This window comes from Prunus avium, chromosome 1, assembly GCF_965620075.1.
Source record: "Prunus avium chromosome 1, drPruAviu1.hap1.1, whole genome shotgun sequence".
Taxonomy (NCBI): Eukaryota; Viridiplantae; Streptophyta; class Magnoliopsida; order Rosales; family Rosaceae; genus Prunus; species Prunus avium.
This window is the reverse complement of record NC_142284.1, coordinates 44,250,632-44,272,947: the sequence shown is the minus strand read 5'-3', so window position 1 is coordinate 44,272,947 and position 22,316 is coordinate 44,250,632. Positions and strand designations below refer to the sequence as shown.

The following is a 22,316-nucleotide window of genomic DNA, read 5'->3' as shown; positions in this document are numbered from 1 at the left end:
CAAGGGCAAGGCAATGATTGTTACTATTCATGTGAATAGTGGCAGCCCTTGCAAAAGGCTTGTTTTGTTTCTATCCATTGCCATGGCAAATGGCAAATACAATTCACTTTATTATTATTATTATTATTATTTTACTTAAACAATTCATTTGGATAAGATTTTCGGTTGTCACATGTCAATATATATTATAAAATTTACATATCATATTTCGGATGCAATTTTCATATCAAATTTTTGAATAAGATTTTCGGTTGCCATGTGTCCATATTTATTATAAAACTCACTTCTCAAATTTCAGATAAGATTTTCTAATAAGATTCTCAGTTACCACGTGTCGATATTTATTATAAAATACAAAAGTCATATTTCAAATAAGATTTTCACCCTCTAAAATTGCGTCACGTGTCATCTCTATATTCTAAATCCCTCTATAAAACTAAAGCCTCAACTCAGACCTCTCACACCATATCCTCTCTATCCTTTCATTTCTCATATTTTAGAGAACACATTCCACTCTTAATGTCTTACATGAGGAGGTGTTTGGAGAGGCAAGAGCAAGGAATTGAATAAAGAAGGCGTAGATGAGCTGAAGAAGAAAGGGAGGAGGAAGAAGATGATAAACAAGTTGCCATGGCAATGGATATGATCCATCTAACAAGCCAAAGCCGCCACTGTGGTTCACAAGTCGGTCGTGGCTCGAACGTGGACAAACGTAAGCATTCTCAGAGTAAGAATCTTTTGGAAGATTACTTTATCCCAAATTCGTTGTACTCTACTGTTGATTTTCGAGGGCGATATAGAACGCATACATTTTTTTACCCGTTGGATTGGAGGACGAATTACGACCAAACAACCCAAGATAAGCCACATGGCTTCTAGCCATTGGCGGAAATCAGGGCTGATGGCATCAGCGCACGGAAGTTTCAAATTTTTTTACCGTTGGCGCGTGCACCCGACGCTCCAACGGCAAAAAAAAAAAACAAACCGAGGCGCAGACGTCAGTTGCCCTCTGGCATGAGCTCATGCTCGGGTTGGTGGTCCCCACCATTTGCCCAGGCTATAGAAACTCGCTAGAAGCTCGAAATTGGGCTAAGGCCCCCTCATACCCGGGCTTCCCCTGCGCACTAGAAATGCTCTAAAATGTCTTCACAAATCAAGATAATGGAGAATAGAAGACTGATGTCACCTAAACCTTAATCTTTATTAAGGATTTGGATGAACCTTCATTAACTTTCGTGCACCCATAAATTAAGGCCATCTTTCAAGTACTAATTAATATGTACATTAACTATTACCTCCTCTAACTAATAATAACTACTGGGAAATATTTTTCTTCACCACCATCATTCTCAACACTTAACACGTGTTGATATAACCATAGTTAACTCTTAACTTCGTATTTATGGAACCATGGTTATGCTCATGGACACATATCAAGTGTTGAGAATGATGATGAGCAATGGCGGAGCTAGGAATTCTATCGAGAGTCAACTTTAAATAGCTTTTAAATTACATTAAACTTAGTTTTTATAAGAAAATATATTTAAGAATTCATTATAATTATTAAATTTCAATATCACAAATTTAATATCTTAGTAAGTATAACCCAAATTCTAGCAACCTAAGAATAATGAAAGAGAGTATTATCAAAAGTTGATTTGAGATAGAATGAGAAAATCAAATAAAATCCATGACGCACACATAAAAATGACATATGAAGACATGCAAACAAGTATAGATCATATTCCTGTTCATTGTAGACAATTTACATTTGCAAGAAGTGTCAACAATAAATATAGCTATAAAACAACTTGGATAACATAGATAAATATAAGGTTTGCAGAATGTTGAGAAGGATCAAGTGACCCTTGTGGGCCTTAATTGGCTCCTCCAATGATAATGAGGATACACTTTGGATTAAAGTAATAAGCAAAAATGCTCCCGTGAGTATTTACAATGAGCATGCAAAAGCCCATCCATATTTAAATGTTATTAATTTGGTGAGTTTTGGGATTAGGCATTTGGCAAAACCCGTATCCCAAGATCTGAATTAAGGAGATGGTGTCGATTTGGGAGGGAACACACGCACTACACAGTGGAACACTAGGTGTTAACTAAAACCCAAGCAATATAAGTTATTATTATATGATCTCTGTAAAAAAAGATGATGGAAGAATATATATATATATATATATATATATAGGCGGAGGAAACTAATAAATAAGACGAAGACAGGAATTAGGCAGTAGATCACGAAATTAAAGATAAGGAAGAAGAGAGGCAAGAAAGACGACCAACATGCTCGCTCCATGATATCGAAAAGAGGTCCAGAGCAGGCAGAAAGGCAGGCTCAACGCCCGCCAGAACGCGAAAGCGATGGTCTTGGAGGTTGCAAATGGGTGAGTTACGAAACCGACGACTCATGAACCCTAGATCCATGTTCACGGTACACTTTCACATGCATTTGTAGCCACAATCCAACAAAATTAAGTTCTCACCCCCACGTGTGCACTCTGCTCCATCAACCTCAGCCTCACTTTTTAATTTCTCATTATCTCTATCTATAATCCTACTGGCTAATTCTACTAAAAGAATTAAGAAATCAATCAATCGTTCCATCCATGTTAGGAAAAAAGTTGACATTAATTAGGGTAATTAAACAAACAATATATTAATCTCGAGACCTGGCAAACAACATCAAGTTATTGTTTTAGATGATATTTTTGAGCCCATAAATAGATGATAGATGATAGATAGACCACAATTATTATGTGCAGTGCATATGCATGGCATGGCACCACCAGTATGATCGTTGATCGATGTGGACTAAATGGCGGGGCCTGAGAGCAATGGCATGGACGATTGAAGATTGATCATCGTACAGTTCACGCACACACGTGGCTAAAGCATTAGGGCGGGGTCCATCGTCCATGCTCATGTGGATGCCCATACTTGGGTCATGTGGAGCTAATTAAAGGAGGTTTGAAAAATCTAACATTTCAGCCAAACATGCCATGGTTAGCTATGTATAATTGAATTGCTCACTGAGGAGGGAGGCCCCGTAGATAATAGGAAGAAAAGGATACAAATAGAGAATCCAAGCAAGGTAGGGACTGTTTGGAGGAACCAAGTTTTGCAGGGCTTTTGGACTTTGCAGGAAGCACTTTTCTTTGGATACAAAGGGAATGGACCCCAAGGTGACACGAACCACACATCTCTCTCTCTCTCTCTCTCTCTCTCTCTCTCTCTCTCTCTCTAGCTAAGGTCTAATTGAAGGGTCCTACCATTTTAAGACTCTTTAGTCTTTACCTTTGTAAAGGGAACTTTGTGTTGTGTGGATGATATATAAAATACAAAAGGCCTCAGAAACAAGCAGTACAGTCCCCACAAAGCACTTCAACTTGAGAGTCTTAAAAGCCCAGACCCTTTGAACTGAAATCATATCATCACTACATTTTTGCAGCTCAATTCTCTGCATGATTCATCGTTTTTCGGCTAATTTATTCGATACTTTTAATCGTACACTGCCATCACTTTGTACTTCACACACACACACACACTCTAAGATCTGAATGGTGGTAGGCAATCTAAAAGATAGGTCACCAGACGATATTGGTCCATATATATACATTATATGTGCATGATTGGGAATTCGACAAATAATGAACTTTGGTTTTGATTTTACTAAAATTACTTACATGGAAATGGTAATGAAGTTCAATATGTGTAGCAGCATGTAAATAGTAAATATATAAATATATGTCCTTTGACATAATAATTATGTAATAATTAATGGATGATTAGGTGGGAGTAGGGCACACAATATTAAAAACATATGGTGGCGTCCTCGTGCGCGTGGCTTGATTCTCCAGCATATATGGGGGCCATGCTTCAAAGTCTGCAGGCAACACCTCATCCAAATCAAATCTTGCCAATGCCAATTATGTAACTATGATTATACTGCGTGACTAAATCAGTTCCGTGAAATTTTATGCTCCTTTATCTGATTCTGATATCACAAAATTTATTCAGGTGGTAACATATATATATACATACCATAAACTAAACCTAACTCGATCATGCTTTTCAGATAAGTTATTATATATAATATATAGATATACAAAGGAATTGGTATTAAATTCGTGCAAGTTGGTGTTGGAGGCTTTTGGGTTGGGTTGGGACCAAAACAATAAAGGCGTGGTGCAGATGAAAATAAATACATACAAACAAAAATGAATCAAAACATGGAGATAGAGAAGGGGGTGGTCATGCCGTCATGGTCAATGTAGGGTGAACAACGAACAGGAGCCAGCAGAGAGATGGACCAGCAGCTGCTGTGGCGTTGGGACCATTTGCATTCCATTCCAGTCCATTAGGGTTTTGGGTTGGCTTGAGAGTTGAGACTATTGACAGAGACAGAGAAAGACAGTGCATGTAAAAGCAAAGAAAATTTCTTATTATAAACCAATAAGCGATTTCACAACATTTACGTACGCCCACCTTCTATCTAAGTCCATCGATCGTATCGGATGTCAAGGGCCCCATCCATGTCCCCTTTTTTATTATTGCACCTCTTTTTTGCCTGCTTTTTATTTGTTTGAATTCTAACACACACATGTACATATATATGTACATATATATTTTGACGCAGCGAGATATAAGGGATAGGGAGATCGAACGATAACTCTACAAGTAACAATGTCGGAATCCACCAGAGAAATTGAGTATACCTCAAATATATTGATTGAAAATAAGATGAATAAACTGACAAATACAACATTATGAGTTGACTTAAATAGAAAACAAAAAAACCCTAAAACCGTAAGAAACCCTAGGTTCTAGAATATTCCTAAGCTTAGCTAACAAGAAAATAATAAAAATTATAGCTAAAATCATATTAAGAAAATAATATCCTATATTCTTCAAAATATAAAATTAAACATTAAATTAAATACAAATCTTGATAGAATCATAATTGCTTCAAACTTCCTCAACCAATTAGAAAATTCCAACGATACGCCTTGCTTCTTTTCTTACCACCATAATTGATATTTAATTGGAATTTTCCTCTCTTGCACGATTTCCTTCCAACTTTGAGATATTTTATTTTAATTAATTTTTCACACCATAATTGACCCATATTTCGTCCTACATCATATATATATATATATATATATATATATATATATATATCATGGGGGCTTCTCCAATGCGAACTCTAAGATGTGAACTCGTTGCGAACTTTTGTTTTTAATCGTTGGAAGAAGAGCGAAAAGAAAGAAAATAAAGCCACACAAGCCATCCAACGGTTAAAAACAAAAGTTCGCAACGAATTCGCATCTTAGAGTTCGCATTGGAGAAGGCCTCTATATATCATCTAGCCTTTGAAATTTATTTATTTGGACCAGTAATATAAATTGGTGTGTATCTAGGGATAATGCCATAAGCTAATGCCTGCACAGCAAGGAAATGTCGAGCTGTCGACCTCTATCAAGGAAAACTTTATGTTTAAATGCGATTTGATACTATAATTTTAATCCAATTAATTGCCTGATTATTTTTCATGAAAATAATCAATCTCTGCACAACCAATTGTTAAACCATGTTTCATTATTTTTGTCTACGAGTGAAGCCAGAGCCCAAAACACAATAAGCTAATTAGGATGGAGGTCCAACTTTGCAGTAGAAGATTTAGAACGGCCCAGCTCAATGCATTGATCAATTTCACGTATCCAAAAAGGACTAATAATAAATAAGTAGCCCTTAATGTGTATCGGATTTGAATGTCTCGTGTAAACATGGGCCGCTAGACCCATTGACATAATGTTTCACAAAAAAGAAAAAAAGAAAAAAGGAAAAAAAGACTAATCCATGCAACCCGAGATTTGGTACAAGTTTTGCTAATGAAGATGTAAGTTGGTTGGGTGTTGCATTTATAATATGGGGCTTACATTAAAATGAAACAAATGGAAACATTACCTCCATTGGCTAATCGCCAAAGCAGCCGAACCATTGATTTACCCAAAACCAGGACATTGTTTGCAATTTAAATTTCTTTCCAGTCACACCAATATTATTTTTCTTACCTGCTTGCTTGCTTCCTAGAGATCAGAGAGAGAGAGAGATATATATATATACTAACTAATACTGGGGAAATTGTGTAGCATATAGTTAAAATAAAGAGTAACAAAATGTCTGATCAAGCCATGAAAAACATGGAAGAGGGTGGCAGCTCGGGTACAGACAGCACAGATTCTGGGATTTGCTCTTCTTCTGAGATTGTTCAACTTACCCAAAAGGTAACGCCTTGTGGGTGGCTGATGGATCTCACTGAGTATTATATATATCGTATATGCATGCATAATACCTAATTAAACCTCCTCACGTGCAGGTAATTGCAGAGGTGATTGGGACATATTTCGTGGTATTTATCGGGTGTGGTTCGGTAGCAGTGAATAAGATTTACGGTTCTGTAACATTTCCAGGGATTGCAATTACTTGGGGATTAATTGTTATGGTCATGGTCTATTCCGTTGGCCATATCTCCGGCGCCCACTTTAATCCCGCTGTCACCGTCACCTTTGCCATCTTTCGCCATTTTCCAATCAAAGAGGCATGAATCTTCATAATCCAAATTAATTAACTAACTAATTACATTCTTGATGTTAATGAATTAATTTGTGATACTTGCATTGCATTTGCAGGTGCCTTTATATGTTGTGGCGCAAGTGTTAGGATCCATCCTTGCAAGCGGGACACTATGCCTTCTTTTGGACGTACCCCAAACCGCATACTTTGGTACTTTACCAGTTGGATCAGATATTCGATCTTTGATCATTGAGATCATTGCCTCCTTTCTCTTAATGTTTGTTATTTCAGGCGTTGCCACCGACAACAGAGCTGTTAGTATATGATTAATATATTTCTTCATTTTTATTAATCAACTTCCATCTCCTGGATATATTCATTTTACATTTTATATACATAACATATATGTATGCATCAGATTGGAGAATTGGCAGGAATTGCTGTAGGAATGACAATAGTGATCGATGTCTTCGTTGCCGGGTACATATATACATTTACATGCATGGACAGCTGATTTTCCATATCTTTAATTACATAAAAATTTGCTTCACAGTTCTAATTAACAAAATAATAGCAAGTTAAAGAAATTGAATATATCCATGCAGGCCAGTATCAGGGGCATCAATGAACCCAGCGAGGAGCCTAGGGCCAGCAATTGTGATGCACACATACAAAGGACTGTGGATTTACTTTGCAGGTCCAATAGTTGGCACCGTACTGGGTGGATTTGCCTACAATTTGATTAGATTTACTGACAAACCACTCCGCGAGTTAACCAGGAGTGCTTCCTTCATCAAATCCCTCTCCACTAAACCTTAAACATCCTATTCATTGATTACTTCATTTGCATCCGTTTATTTATTACTGCTTCGGCGATCGTATCCATCATCTTCTCCATCTACCCCGGCTGCACGCAACCATATATGTGGACATATGTATATCATATCCTAACCCTGGGGCATATTAGTTTCTTATGCTGTGCAAAGGATTAATCGAAACTCATCTCTAGGTGTAATTGTACTTTATTTTCCATATTCTATGTACAATGTTGTACAAATCTCTGTCATTTTTGTGATACCTAGCTAATAAAACTTCGAAAGCAGAAATCATGGCTAGCAAATTACAACTTCTCTCTACCAAAATAACGTTTGATTTCCAATATGACCATGCGATAGTTTACAGTTTATGATCACCTTGGTAGGAATAGGATGCTCTGCCCCTACAGATGGGAGGCTGGAGAGAGTGCGTACTTTCTCTTCTCATAAACTTCTAAATCATGAGTGCACGCGCGGACAGACTCGACAATGCTGACCACTTGCATTCGGCTGGGGGACAACACGCTGATACGGTTCCCAATGGAGTGATGGGCTCACATCCTGTCGTGAAAGAATTTTTTTCAAATTCAATGGCCATTATCACGCATGCATGTTCCCCTAGTGCTTCAACTAAAGGACGAGCAGAGGAAGCTCTAGGCGTGCCAACTGAAACTAATACTGAGACCCTAAATGTTAATTTTTTATTGGGCCCTGCACTTTCTTTGGCTAGTGTCAGTAAAGACCCCACCCTTATTGGTGAGTCTGAGATTATTCATGCGGTTGTGGAAGATGTCGCACTCCACAAGACGACATCCTTGATTACTGAATCTGACCCCACAAAAGAGACGGAGCAGCCTACACAACAGAAACGTAGTAAGAAGAAATGTATCCTTGAAGGTGGCAACCCCCCGTCAAAAAGGAAAAAATTTCTTCCGTCGCTCAACCCAGGCTGCTCTCTAAAACTCACTAGAGGAACTGTGGGGGTTAGAGCTGGTGCTAAAGGGGGGCGCAAACGGGCACACGGCTCCACTGGTGTGGCTAAGTCTGCAATCAATGACTCATCGCTGTGTGAGGTAGTGGTGAGTCCATCCAAAGAGTTGGAAATCCTTGAACTGAGGGTTAAGAATGGTCTTATTGACGGCGGTGGTGGCTGGCCTTTGACAGCCACAAGAGGTCCATGAATCTACAATTTTGGAATTGTCATGGTTGGGGCATTTTCCTGACAATTCCTCACAGAAAGATGCTTTTATGCTCTATCAGCCCCTCTACTCTATGCCTCTGTCTTCTTTTTGGAGGTGTCGGCAGCTATGCTTTTGTGCGTTTGTCTTTGTTTCCTACTGTGAATGTTCTCCTCCGATCCCTTGCGGCTTTGTCTCGTTGTTGGATCTTCTCCACCGTGTTACGTTCTAGTGCGTCTCTCCTCAGTAATACTATTGCTGTTGAGGATGCTTTTAAAGTGCTTTTGACACTTACCTCTCGGATTATGGTAGCGCTCTCTGTAGCTGTGATGGCGTATCCATCACCATCTTCCTCTCGGTTCTTTGGTTTCTGTGACTTCTCTGGTGGTTTTGGTCTTGCGTTGGGTGCCTTGCCAATTGGTTATTGGGGGTGCGGCTTTTCTCAGCTTCCTGTTTTACGGCTTTTCTTTTTGTTTCTTAGCGTTTGTTGTTCGTTTTAATTTGACTGGGTAAGAAGCTTGGTTCTAGCCTTGTACTGAGGTCTAGCTGCTTCTACCTGGTTCGTGTATTTCCGACTCAGTTTGCATTCTATCCCGTTTTGGTTTCTTTGAAACCAAACATTGACCAAAAAAAAAAAAAACTTCTAAGTAATGAATTAACAATCTTAAACTTGTTTAATGAAAGGTACATCAAAACCACGTGGAGCTCATCACATGAGTCATCGTGCCAAGCTATCTATCACATGACAGGCTACCTTTATGTATATATATATACAGTTATTCTCTTATCCGGATGTCCGCACGTTATTATCATACGGATCTTATTGTAAACAGGCAGGAAAACAGAGAGGGGTAGTACAAAATACACTGCGTCCGCACGATAATAACGTCCGGATGTCCGCATAAGAGAATTTCTGTATATATATATATTACCTTAACTCATGCATCCTTAACATGCACATTTGTAGTAACAACTTGTAAAATTAATATACTCCTTAATTAAATTAAGGAGCCATAGGGGATAGGGCCACCATATGATGATGAAGAGGGAAGCCCACCTTGTTTTATTATATGTTCTTCAAATTTATGATGAAGCCATAGACTTTCCCCATCTGATAAGCCCTCCCACCAAATCTTAATTTCTAGCTAGGCCATATCATTGACTCTAACCTACGATGCCACATGGGCAATTTCGTCTTTGTTCTTTTCTTTCCCTGTATAAATGGTGTCTTGTCTTCACTTAACGACGGTTTTCTTGTAATAAATTTGGAGGATTCAATATATAGATCTACGATCTATTTGGTTTTGGTGTTGATTACTACTGGGATTAGGGATATATATTACGGGAGCTTCTATAATGAGGATTTATAGTGAGGAGGCTATTTGAGGAGGCCCATCTCACCATCAAAAGGGGTGTGGACCCCCTAATGCACCCCCCCCGATGTACTTTGTTTTTAGTTGTTGATGGTGAGATTTCACCTCCTCAAATAACCTCCTCACTCAACCTCCTCATTCTAGCCTCTCCATATATATTACTACCTAAGCGGGCGAACCAAAGGGAAAAAAAGAGTCGATAAAGGGACAGGATCGCAAGACAGACAATTCATTAACGGACAGGATCCGAGTTTACACAGGCGTGGCCGGCCCGATATCTTTGTATATGTTGGGCAGGTCGAGACATGCAGAGCCCATGCACATGCTCCTACAGCAGGTTTTCAGTTTGTCCCAATTGGTGTGTGGTCGGCCCAACCCTGATTCCTAACCAAATGATTATATCCTCCTTGAGATTTTCTAATCAAAGGCTTCTCATTCAAAAAAAATTGAAAGCATGACGTGGATTAGACCAGTTGAAGACAATGAATCGGTATCTTTACTCTCAATTCGAATTCTTGTTTGTAAATTAAATTAATTTATACTATCCTTTGTATATATAAAATAAATAAATAAAAAGCATACCTTTTAATTATATAGAAAAATATGTTAATTTGTAGGAAAATAAGGGTATGGAGGTGAAGCTGCTGGCAGGCAGGCAAAAATTTAACAGAGAACAATAACGACGGAAAGAACGGAGGGTTTGAAGGCGTTATCGAAGTGTCAGAAAGAAAGAAGATAATAATTAAGAGGCGAAAAGCCAACCATCATCGATTGGTGAGATTGAGATTGAGAAATGGTTTGACTGACTGATTGATACAAAACAACCTTTTTAAGTACTTGACAACTTATGAGTACGCTAATCACTTCTCACTCACTCACCAAAAAGTCTGTCTCTTTCTCTCTCTCAACCTCAGAAGCTTGTTAGCCAAACAACAAGATCTAATTTTGTAACCCCCCCAAAAACAAAGAAGAAAAAGAAGCAAGATCTAAAGGCAAAGACAAAGTAATGGGTTTCTTTGGTGTTGTGTCATGTGTGTGTTTTCCCTCCTAACACGCCTGCTTCAGATGCCTAACTAACATTTTGCTTCATTCTCCATTACCAAACTGTTTCCTTCTCTGGGATCCAAGCGCCAGCCACCGCTAATCTGATTTATATGCGTTTCTTGCACCTCTGAAATGCCCGCTTCTAGTTAAGGTAAGCTCTTAACATTTCCTGCAATTCAGTGACTTTTTCTCTTTTGGGTTTTGGATAAACGGAGACTTGCCCATGTTTGCTTACTTATTAATTTTCTTTTTTGTCTCTGAAAGATTGACATTCCTTTGAGGCCTGATTATAATCATGTCTGGGGAGATAGAAGAACCCTTTAGTTTTAGCTTTCAGGTACTTCTTTGTTTCCACCTTTTAGTCTGTGCTTGATTGTATATGTTCATTCCAATTTTGTGTGTTTGCAAGTAAAGGTTCATAAAATCTATACCAATCTGAGATTAACTACTTAATCAGGAAAATTTTAGGAATGTTATGAGATACAAAAAGAGTTGACCTTTAGGTCGATTATGTAGAACTAACCTTTCCCAATAAAAGAATTTTGGTCATATTGTCGAAATTTTGTAAGTGTTGGCAAAAGCCATGGAATTGGATATTGTAATGAATTGTGATCTGCTTTTCTGATTTGATTGATTTTCAGCAGAGGTATCCAAAAACTGATATAGTAATGCATACAAAATTTCCCACAAAGTGCATGAATTGAAAATTTTGTTTAGCGATTCAATCTGTTTTGTAGTCATTCCCTTTATAACAGCCACTTGTTTGGAATGGACAGTCAGACTCTTTACACTCTGGTTCCATATCATTTGGGAGGTTCGAAAATGAAGCGTTATCTTGGGAAAAGAGATCATCTTTCTCACATAACAGATATGTTGAAGAGGTTGAAAAATGCTTGAAACCAGGTTCAGTTATTAAGAAGAAAGCTTACTTTGAAGCTCATTTCAAAAAGAAGGGTCTTCCCAAACCAAATTTACCCGAGTGTCATCATGGTACTGATTATCAAGTCTGTGAAAATGATGTCTTGGAGAGTGGTGCTTACAGGGAAGAATTTGAACATGGAAATGAAGGCAGCAGTTATGCTCAATTTGATGAGAGCCCGGATGGTTCAGAATATCATGGAGACTGTAGTGTTGTGACCGAATGTGAAAAAGAAGATCCTGAAGTTTTATTGTCTAGTCCTCAGAAGGTATCTTCCTTAAAGGATGATGATATTTTGGTCGATGGTGCTGTTGAAGATGCAAATTCTGAGGAAACACATCAACCTGGAAAGGATTGTGACAAGTTTTCTTCAACTATTGATGAACCAGAGACTGATGTAAATAAGAATCATAATGGTGATGCAGCGAATGCTGATGAATCTTCTAACCCTGTTAATATATGCCCCAAGACTGAAGCAGCTAAGAAAGTTGATAGCACTATTGTAGAAACTTGGCAAAGTGCTTCTCCAAAGGTTTGGGCTCCTAAGAATACTTTCATCATAATAAGACATTTTTCTTTAGTTAGTAATAGTATTTACTATAGACTCTGTTGCATTAAAATCTAGATGTAATTATATCTGACGAAAAACAATATAGATATAATTATAACGTTATAGCATCTAGATATGTGCTTCCGGACTTACTTTCCTTTTGTTGTTTGAGAACCAATGCTATGTTGCTTATACTCCTTGTGTCCTATCTAGTTGAAGGATGCAAAAGAATCCAAAACTTCCAAGCCCAGAGTCAATTCTAAGGCCAACATTTCTCAGGTCCAGAGAAGCATTTCTTCTGAGGCATCTAAAGATCCTACAAAGAATTCTAATACAAGAGAAAGAGAGGGCACACGGAGAACGGATAAAGAAAAGCTGTCATCAAAAACTGCCATTCCATCAACACATTCTGGACGCAGAACTTCAAAATTAGAGGTAAGCATTGTTCATGATACGTATTTACCACTAAAATGCCAAAATATGATAAAGGTATTTCATGTCCTCGTATTTATGATGTTCTTCACCCTCTAAATGGTGTGCTATATACATATTAGTTTCCCAATAATGGTATGCCTTTGGATACTGCAATCCTTTATTTATTATTTATCATTGCATTTCTCTTTTTTTCTTCCACACAGGAGTCTGGAGATCTGAAGGGAAAATCTGTTCATGAGAGTACAAGGTATATACTGTTTTTTGTAAGTAGAAATCCTGCATGCTTTATTGAATGGAACCTCATATATCCTTCTTACATTGTTGTAGTGATAAAGAGTCACGAGGCAAGAAACTTGATGAACCTCAACCTCCGGCATTCAAGCCTGACTCCAGAAGATGCCAAACAGCAAACAGGTATATTAACATTTCTTATTCAATGCTATTAGATGTTTCTATCTCTCGAACTGTTGAATTTTGATGGAGATCATCTTTCCCTTTTCCTTTCTCATATAGGCTTAACCACAGAGTCAATTTGACCAAGTCTGATACGAGATCAAGTGTTGCAACTTTCAATTTCAAAAGTTCTGAACGAGCAGAAAGGAGGAAAGAGGCAAGCCAGCATGTATTTTTCTGAATTTGCAGTTCCTTTAGATTTTGGGTTTAGATTTATATGGCTTACAACATTGAAGTGACTTGTTCCTTCGTCCTTGTGGCTCATACAATCCAGTTTTCCATGAAGTTGGAAGAAAAAATGCACGCTAAGGAAGATGAGAAGAGTAAGATCCAAGCAAGAAAGCAGGTCAAGAAATTATTCAATTACTATCTTCTGTATATAATGCTGAATTATTCGACAATTTCAGTGTTGGATGCATTAGTATATGTTGAAAAAGATAATTATGTTTTTCAAATGATTAGAATGCTATGTTATGCTTGGTACAATGATGCAGATGTTGTGGGTCTAATCTATTCCTGGACTTTTGGATGCTAAAGTTTATATAGTTACTCATAAATCAGGCAAATGTTCAATGATAATGCAACTCAAATATTCCTGATTGCATGTTTTCGAAACTTCTCTTAAGAATCTCAATGGGTTCAGGTTACTGTTATGCGGCAGGAAAAGACAGAAGCTGAGATTAAACAATTCCGGAAAAGCCTCAACTTCAAAGCAGCACCAATGCCTTCTTTCTACAATGTAGCTACGACTTCAGGGCCCGATGGAAACAAGGTAAATAGATGTCTTACATTGCATTTTTAAGACAGGAGATAGATTCCAAGTGAATCAATGAGGCCAAGTTTGAATTAGAGCATAAATTCCAATTCACTCGTGAAAACGGATGTAGAATATGTTGTGAGATAGAGAATGACTTGTGGTGTTCTAAATCATGATTAGTTGTTCTATCTTTCAGGCTGCATCTACCAAATTCTCTAAAGTACAAGGCAAGTCAACAAGTCCAGGGAGTGGAGCTGCTACAGGATTGGCCTCACATTCAGAGGTAGGAAAGGATGAAGATCCCACTGCTAATGCTCCTGTAAGCACAACTGAATCACATGATGCCTCAGGAGAAACCAACTTATCCCGAGATACGAAAACAAAAAGTGAAGGCAGCAGGATGAAAGAAAAAGAGAAGGATACTAATGTGCAGAAACAGCGGTTGTTAGAAAGTGGTAAGGTGGCAAAAGGTCAGAAAAGTGAGGGGAAGCAGAAAGCGGGAGGCGAAAGAAATAACAGAGAGATGTCAAGGAAGGGTATGAAAGGCATCGGTTTCGGAAGCAGTTCCAGAATGGGTCATCTAACAGTTGGTGTTGCCTCATGAATGAAGGGTCCTTGTTCCTTTTGTCATCCCATCATCCATAGTATGCTTCAATTTATGGTATTGGTGACAACCATTATTACTATTAGTGATCATCAAAATCAGCTGTTGAGGCTAGCGTTTCCATTTGCTATCACTTTTAGAGTCCCACAGACAGTTTTATCCATGCAAAGCTTGTAACAAAAGCATATAAGCTGAATAGACATAATAATAATGGTTGCGCTGTTTTGAGGGGCTAAAATTGCCTAGGCTAGGCCCACTTGCCACCTTATAAATATGATAAATTATATTATTCATCAGGTAGATTGTAATGAAAGCAAGTTCTCTTTCAATCAAAGTATGTCTCTTTGAAATGGATTAGCGAGTTTGTTGCTGGCACAGAACAGAACAGAGCTTTTCTATGGTCATTCAATTGAAATTCTATCATTTCCCCACCACAAATGTAGAATTTTTGCAATGGCATTGAAATTCAATTGAAATTCTATCATTTCCCGGATGTCTCAAGATTTTCTGCCTTCCCATTAAATAATATGACAAGTCACAGTCTCATGTGTAACATCCCACATTGACCAACGGAGAGGGGGTGATGTGCCTTATATGTACATGTTCGCCTCCATTTAGCATGAGGCTTTTTGGGAGCTCATTGGCTTCAGACTCATGAGAACTTCGAAATTAAGCGAGTTGGGGCTAGAGCAATCCCATGATGTGTGACCCACTGGGAAGTTGCTCATGAGTTCTCAGAAATAAAACTCTGAGAGTAGAGAGGGGGCCCAAAGCAGACAATATCGAGCTACGGCGGAATTGATCCCGGGATGTGACATCATGAATGCTTTTGAATTCCCTTATGTTTGAATTTGATAAAATGTTGGGAATCTTCTGCTTAAAAAGGTTGTGTGGGTTGGAATGTCGTAGGGAGAAAGATAATACTCCTTCTGTCTCTACTCTACTTTTAACTCTAAGTGGTAACCAACCAAAGGGCCCCCCCACCACCATAGCAAAACCTATTCTATTATCTTTATACACATACTGCGTTAGTGGTTGCAACTCTTAACAACCAAGTTTGAAAACTTTAATCTTTGTTTAGCCTTTATTGTTCTTTTAGCAGACCAATTTTATTAATTTACAAGGCATAAAATGGACCTTGAAATGTAATGGAACTGAGCTTTTAGCTCTATTTGGTTTGCCATGCATTTAAAAAGTTTGAATGAAGACAAAAAACTGAAAGGAAGGAGCCTAAAAGAGGATAAGGAAGGCATCGTGAAGTTTCCGTTCCATTGACCTGCCGACTCTGTAATTAAGCCTATTGGTTGCTGTCCTTTGCGCGCAATCACCAAAATAGGTGATGTAATATTTTAATTGGGAGGTTAAGCATCGCATTAAGACAAAACATAAGCAATATAATATTAATTCTACGTATCATCATCATCGTTATCACTTGCTCTGTTTCTCTCACCCTTATTTCTGCAACTGCAACTAAATACATACTACTCTTGGATATGAAACATGTACCATAAAAATATTTAACATGATTGATTTCCATTAAACCAAAACATGATGATATTTGATCATGACCAGCTCCAGCTAGCTAATTCATTGATTAAAAGAAGATGAAGAAGAAGAAGATTGTTACAGAAAACTAGAGAAAAAAGAAGACGACAAATACAAGTAGAAGATTGGTGGTGGCAATAGTGTTGAAGAGGGTGGATGATCTTGTAATGAGGGGGGTTGCTGATGAAGCGTCTCCGTTTCCGCGAGCACCGTTTTTGTAGTAGAATGGGAAATAGGGAAGGATGGGGTCAGGAGGGGGATTGGCACCAAAACCATATCCACCACCACCATTGTAAGTGGATGGAGGAGGGTTGTAAGAGGAATATCCCGATCCAGTTGGGTTATTGTAGACGGTCGGAGGAGGCGGGTATGACCCGGTTTGAGTCAACGGCGGAGACGGCGTTGTGGTGGTCACCGGAGTAGTGCTGCCGGTGCCGGTAGGTGGAGGATAACATGGATATGCGCACGGATTATCTGAAGTTGTTGTGGCCGGGAAGCTGAGAAGAATGGAGACCAGGAAAAGGGTTGAGAATGAGAGAATAAGTGGGTTTATTATCTTAGCAGCCATGGTGATGGTGTGTTAAAAAGGGTTTGTGGATGGAAAGGTTTTGAGGAAATGTTGAAATGAATAAGAGAAAGGAGGTCGGAGAAGAAAACAAAGTAAACAAGTGGAGTGGAGTGGGTGAGTGGTGGTGGAGGTAAGCTGTTTGCTATTAGGAGGAGGAGGAGACTATGAAAGTCTTGTCACGACACGACTCAAGAAAAACAGAGAAAATAGAAAAGGATCCATATATACAAAAGGAAGGGAGCGTACAAAAGCAAGCTGTAACTAGTCTTAGTTTTAGCGGTATGATTAGAAGATGTCACACTCGTACATGAAACTTGGTTACTAGAATTGAATGTTGATAACAAAGGTTGGTTCGGAAATTTTAAGCGACAACAAATAGAAACCAAGTTTAGGGGTCCCAAGCCACAATAAATAGATACATACGAACTTTTTAGTTTTGCTTTTGTGACTTTACTAAAAACACATTTCAATATGAAAAGAAAAAGAAAAGATTAGATAAAAAGGTTGGATATGTGGTTTAGGCCCTTTGACAACAACACACGGCGCCTTCCACTTCTACTCTCACGAGTCGACGGCCAAGTCGAAGGCCACCAGACCAGTTGTTCCGGCGGAGGAGCCCGAAGTCACATGCTTTAAGGTCATGGGCCATTATGTCTTTCTCTCTCGAAGTGGAACGCGCGGCATGAGGAAATTGACTTGGGTCCCATACTAGTAAATTAGTTTGAAGGACTTAGCCCCACTTGGGGGAGCTTTATGCGGGGGGCGTACCTACTACCTACTACCTACTGTCTGTGAGAGAAGATAAGAGAAGAGAAGAGAGAGAAGAGAAGAGAAGGTTGTAGTCTAGACTCTAGCTTAGCTATTATTATTGTAATAATAATAATGCCCTACGACTACGAACAAGGCGGCCTTATATGACTAGATTATTTTATTTTTGTGGATAAATTATATGAAGATCCGAATTTGAAGCTCATTACTCATTATACTTGTGAACTGCTAAAATCGGGAATATATTTGTGAACTGCTTTGTTTGTACTGTTCTTTATTCTTTTGGGTGATTGGAATGAATTGAAACTAACCAAAAAAATTATTTTGGTAAATAGTTGAGTGACTTGGATGAAACCAGAGTAACCTTTTCTTGGTTCCAATCGTGGTTTTGGTCATCTCATGTTTGAAAGTAAATAAAGTAAATGTCAATAATAACCTTCTCTCTCCCAAATTCCATGGTATCGTATCATGTTCCCAGCTATTTACTTGAAACTTGTGTTAATTTGCTGTCTTGGATCTTGCCAAACTCTCCAAAGGCATCGATGGAGTTTCGAAAAGCTTAATTAATGAGTTATTAATCTTGGATTAATTATCATTAGACTATAATAAAAGGAGAAACATTCTTGAGGCATAAGCCTTGAATAACATTTAAATTATATTATTATTATAAACTAGCTAAGTCCTCTATTAAGTCACAAGTAGTGACTACATTGTATGATGTCTCAAAGATATCTTCATCCGAAATTGGTGCATGGTTTTCAATTTTATATTACCAAAGTCGAAGCACAAATGAAAGTTTGTTTGGGTGTGATGTGCGTATATGGCCATGTGGATTGTCAACTTAGTCACTAAATTCTACACCTAACCATGTTCTTATATATAAAAGCTGGTGAGAAATTTGAGAATGGAATCATGGAGAGATAGAGACAGGTGTTTAAATTGCATTTGAAAAGCGTCCAAAATGCGATCCATGACTTTCTTTGCTACTTACGCAAATTCAAGGCACAGCTGGATAAAAAGAAGTCAAAAGTAAGTGATGAGAGCTCGGTTGAGTGAATTTGACGAACAAGTTCTCGTGTAGCCCACACCACAACCCAACATAATAAACTGGATCGCTCACTAAATACCATTCCATTCGTTTGTATTAAATAACTAAAGGCTACCATTCTATTTCTTAAACCTTGATCATGCAAACGAATAGAAGGTAAAATAAGATGAAGCCTCCATTAGGTTCATTAACTGGTCATCAAATTCATTTAGTTTCATCAAGATTCTGTGCTTCCAAATAAAAAATAAAATGTTCACACATCTACACAACGTCAACATCTAAATAGAATCAAATAATAATATCATGATCATGATCTTGAGCTTGCACATGTTAATGGTTGAAGAAAATACATCCAAAGGTTTATAATCCCGAAATTGAATACAATATATAAGATAATTTTACTTACCAACCAAGATATATAATTATATGTAATGGAAAGGGTAACTTTCAACCAAGGTGGTTGGTGTGAGTGGTTCAGCACTCTCATTCCTTAAGAGAGGTCAGGGGTTCAATCCCTGCTCTCGTACGGAGTTACCACTTTGGCCAACACTTTACCCCTTACGGGCCGACCCGGTGTGAGTGGGGATTAGTCTGAGTTGTGGTTAAGGCTTAAAGATGCCACTCATAATTGGGGCCCACCCAGGACCACCTCATAGGTCAAAAAAAAAAAAAAAAAAAAAAGGGTAACTTTCATTTTACTCGGAAAATGAAAGGCATACGGCAAATTAAATTATATCCGAATTATTTTTATAAGGAGTGACGTAGGTATGATGAGGAGACTGTATTCTTTTTACTTTGGAATTTGTGGTTCAAAAAGGATAATGCTTTGCGGTCATCTATAGAAAGAGGTCCATTGGCCTAAACTTTATGAAACCTCTTAAGGTAGCATTATTTGATCCAACAGTACAGCCTGTTGCGCTTTCTTATTGTCAACCAAACAGTCTGTATATAATAACAAAAATACTACTTTCCTGCATGTTTAATTTTATATACAACCAACAAATTCAAGAATATTAATTCAAGAGTGAATGTTAACATGGTAATTCCATTTGGAGGGAATGAATAACCATAATCGATTTGTCTTTTAAACACTTGTCATGATAAATGAGAACCACATATATATGGTTAAAATTTGTCTATGCGGATGTCTGGATATTATTATCATGCGGATGTTATATATTTTCTACTACTTCTTCTTGTCAAACAAAGTGGGTAGAGTATTTTCCGGTATATTTTATTCTCCGAAAGGAGGTATTTATAATACAAAGTTACAAACCCTAGCAGGATTATACTAGGAAATAAGCTAAAATCATAATTACATAATATATATACAAAAAAAGGAAATAAATAAAATCTTAATATACTAGGAAGTAAATCTCCTAATTACACTAGGATCTCGCTAACACTCCCCCTCAAGTTGGAGTAAAGATGTCGCACATGCCCAACTTGTCAAGCGAGTTGAGGAAGATACTGGAAGAGACAGCTTTTGTAAGGACATTGGCTAACTGATACTTAGAGTTGATGAACGGGAAGGAAACAATCTTCGCATCCAACTTCTCTTTAATGAAATTTCGATCAACCTCCACATGCTTTGTACGATCATGTTGCACCAGGTTATGTGCAATTGCAGCCTTATTGTTACAATATAAATTCATAGGCTTCTGTGGCCCAAAACCAAGATCTCTCAACAATCTCCTCAACCATAGTAACTCACATACGTCGTGAGCCATCCCACGATACTCGGCCTCGGCACTAGATCGAGACACCACTTTTTGTTTCTTACTTCTCCAAGTAACAAGGTTACCACCAACAAACATGAAATACCCAGACATAGAACGCCTATCAGTGGCTGAATCAGCCCAATCAGCATCAGTATACCCTTCCACATCTGTATGACCATTTTTGGAAAACAACAATCCCTTGCCAGGAGTTACTTTTAGATACCTTAGAATACGAGTCACAACCCCCATATGATCTACACTAGGAGAGTGCATAAACTGACTCACCATACTTACAACATATGCAATGTCCGAATGGGTATGAGCTAAATAAATCAATTTCCCCACAAGTCATTGATAACGTTCTTTATCAGTTGGAACTTGATCAGGATATAACCCCAACTTATGATTCTGCTCACTAGGGGTATCAATCGGTTTACAATCCAACATCCCAGTCTCTGCAAGTAAATCCAAAACATACTTCCTTTGGGATAGAAAAATACCATGTTTTGACTTAGCAACTTCAATCCCAAGAAAGTACTTTAAATCACCCAACGATTTCATCTCGAACTCGAAAGCCAGATACTTCTGAAGACTCTGTATTTCTACATGATCATCTCCAGTCACAATCATATCATCAACATAAATAATTAAAACCGTCAATTTACCTTTATGACGCTTTAGAAACAAAGTATGATCAGAGTTACTTTGCACATACCCAAACTTTTTCATGGATGCAGCAAATCTTCCAAACCACGCTCTTGGAGACTGCTTTAATCCATACAATGACTTTCGCAGCCGACATACAACACCCTCCTTAGAGGTCACAAGAATACCGGGAGGAAGATCCATATAAATTTCTTCCTGGAAGTCACCATGTAGAAAAACATTTTTGACATCAAACTGCAATAAGGGCCAATCGTGGTTAGCAGCAAGAGATAAAAGCACACGCACAGTGTTGAGCTTTGCCACTAGGGCAAATGTCTCCAAATAATCAACTTCATATGTCTGAGTATACGCCTTGGATACCAATCTAGCCTTGTAACGATCAATAGAACCATCAGTCTTATGCTTCAAAGTAAACACCCATCTGCATCCAACTGCTTTCTTTTCTTGTGGCAAAGGAACTAAATCTCACGTCTTATTTTTGTTCAAGGCACCCATCTGCATCCAATTGCTTTCCTTCTTGTTTATAATGACATCCGTACAGTAATAATGTCCAAATATCCAAATGAGAGAATGATATGCATAAGTTTTCTTTGTTTGTTTGTTGTTTTGGTGGGAGTCAATGTGAGAGAGAGGTAGGCTGCTCCCCAAGGGCCCCAACTCACTCAACTTGTTAGTTAGGCTTAGGATAATATTTGATTTGATCATTTACCCATCAGCCTGCTGTTTCGTTAGTTGCATGGTTGGTGTGGTGTAGCCTAATTTCCTCACAGCTATACCAACTATTGCATTATCCTTGATGGAGCCAATCACACTTGTACTGCGTGGCAAGGCATCTAAATTCATAATCACATTGTTACTAAATTAAGCAGTGGTTTATCTCCAATTGCAGCATGAAGGGGTAAGTAGATAAGGACAAGTAAATCTTGATTAAACTTAATAATCACACACCAAACAAACCGACCCTATGAGGCTATGAATAAGGACGGAAGAGGACGACCCACCAGCTAGTTGGCTTTGCCCATAAAACCCAAGATCATGTATATGTATGTGAAAAGAGACATGGCACTAAAAAGCTTGCGGGACCCTTTTCATAGTTTGGTGAAACCGAAGTTGATCTCTTCTTGTTCTAAAAGCACAGAAGCACAGAAGCACAGAAGCATACGACACGTAGCCAGAATGGAATGACTTCTGATATCAAGATCAGATGGTTGGAATTTTCAAGTTTGTAAGTCACTGACCGACAGGCCCACGTACTCAAACTAGGCAAGCCATGTGAACCTTCCT

The 22,316-nt window shown here is 38.2% G+C and overlaps 3 protein-coding genes across 7 annotated transcripts; 2 read left to right on the top strand and 1 right to left on the bottom strand.

Moving 5' to 3' along the window:
• Positions 1 to 6,102: 6,102 nt before the first annotated feature.
• On the top strand, positions 6,103 to 7,694 carry LOC110765478 (putative aquaporin NIP-type). The gene is made up of 5 exons (XM_021968616.2): positions 6,103 to 6,299; positions 6,392 to 6,613; positions 6,705 to 6,902; positions 7,007 to 7,068; positions 7,194 to 7,694. Exons 1-5 carry the CDS (start codon positions 6,192 to 6,194, stop codon positions 7,405 to 7,407), a joined length of 804 nt encoding a protein of 267 aa, XP_021824308.1. The 5' UTR covers positions 6,103 to 6,191; the 3' UTR covers positions 7,408 to 7,694.
• Positions 7,695 to 10,603: 2,909 nt separating this feature from the next.
• LOC110765443 (protein WVD2-like 7) lies at positions 10,604 to 15,050 on the top strand. Of its 5 annotated transcripts, none has more exons than XM_021968576.2 (10): positions 10,604 to 11,149; positions 11,263 to 11,335; positions 11,775 to 12,449; positions 12,747 to 12,902; positions 13,106 to 13,149; positions 13,230 to 13,316; positions 13,416 to 13,524; positions 13,630 to 13,701; positions 13,999 to 14,127; positions 14,309 to 15,050. In XM_021968576.2, the coding sequence occupies exons 2-10, from the start codon at positions 11,294 to 11,296 to the stop codon at positions 14,714 to 14,716; spliced, it is 1,722 nt and encodes a 573-aa protein (XP_021824268.1). In that variant the 5' UTR covers positions 10,604 to 11,149; positions 11,263 to 11,293; the 3' UTR covers positions 14,717 to 15,050. The 5 variants fall into 5 exon arrangements, with proteins under 5 accessions (XP_021824268.1, XP_021824267.1, XP_021824266.1 ...); XM_021968575.2 differs by having other exon boundaries at positions 10,605 to 11,149; positions 12,681 to 12,902; positions 13,416 to 13,512; positions 14,017 to 14,127; XM_021968574.2 differs by having other exon boundaries at positions 10,605 to 11,149; positions 12,681 to 12,902; positions 14,017 to 14,127.
• A 1,169-nt stretch (positions 15,051 to 16,219) lies between these two features.
• On the bottom strand, positions 16,220 to 17,116 carry LOC110765413 (hydroxyproline-rich glycoprotein family protein). Its single transcript, XM_021968535.2, has one exon. The coding sequence runs from the start codon at positions 16,827 to 16,829 to the stop codon at positions 16,350 to 16,352; it is 480 nt and encodes a 159-aa protein (XP_021824227.1). The 5' UTR covers positions 16,830 to 17,116; the 3' UTR covers positions 16,220 to 16,349.
• Between the last annotated feature and the right edge of the window lie 5,200 nt (positions 17,117 to 22,316).

What these genes read in the sequence shown, in the direction of transcription:
- LOC110765478 (XM_021968616.2), top strand. Translation starts at nt 6,192, where the DNA reads ATGTCTGATCAAGCCATGAAAAACATGGAAGAGGGTGGCAGCTCGGGT. An exon ending in GCCATTTTCCAATCAAAGAG is followed by an intron (nt 6,614 to 6,704) that starts GCATGAATCTTC and finishes TTGCATTTGCAG; the next exon opens with GTGCCTTTATATGTTGTGGC. An exon ending in ATCGATGTCTTCGTTGCCGG is followed by an intron (nt 7,069 to 7,193) that starts GTACATATATAC and finishes ATATCCATGCAG; the next exon opens with GCCAGTATCAGGGGCATCAA.
- LOC110765443 (XM_021968572.2), top strand. Translation starts at nt 11,294, where the DNA reads ATGTCTGGGGAGATAGAAGAACCCTTTAGTTTTAGCTTTCAG. An exon ending in AGATGCCAAACAGCAAACAG is followed by an intron (nt 13,317 to 13,415) that starts GTATATTAACAT and finishes TTTCTCATATAG; the next exon opens with GCTTAACCACAGAGTCAATT. An exon ending in AGATCCAAGCAAGAAAGCAG is followed by an intron (nt 13,702 to 13,998) that starts GTCAAGAAATTA and finishes CAATGGGTTCAG; the next exon opens with GTTACTGTTATGCGGCAGGA.
- LOC110765413 (XM_021968535.2), bottom strand. Translation starts at nt 16,829, where the DNA reads ATGGCTGCTAAGATAATAAACCCACTTATTCTCTCATTCTCAACCCTT.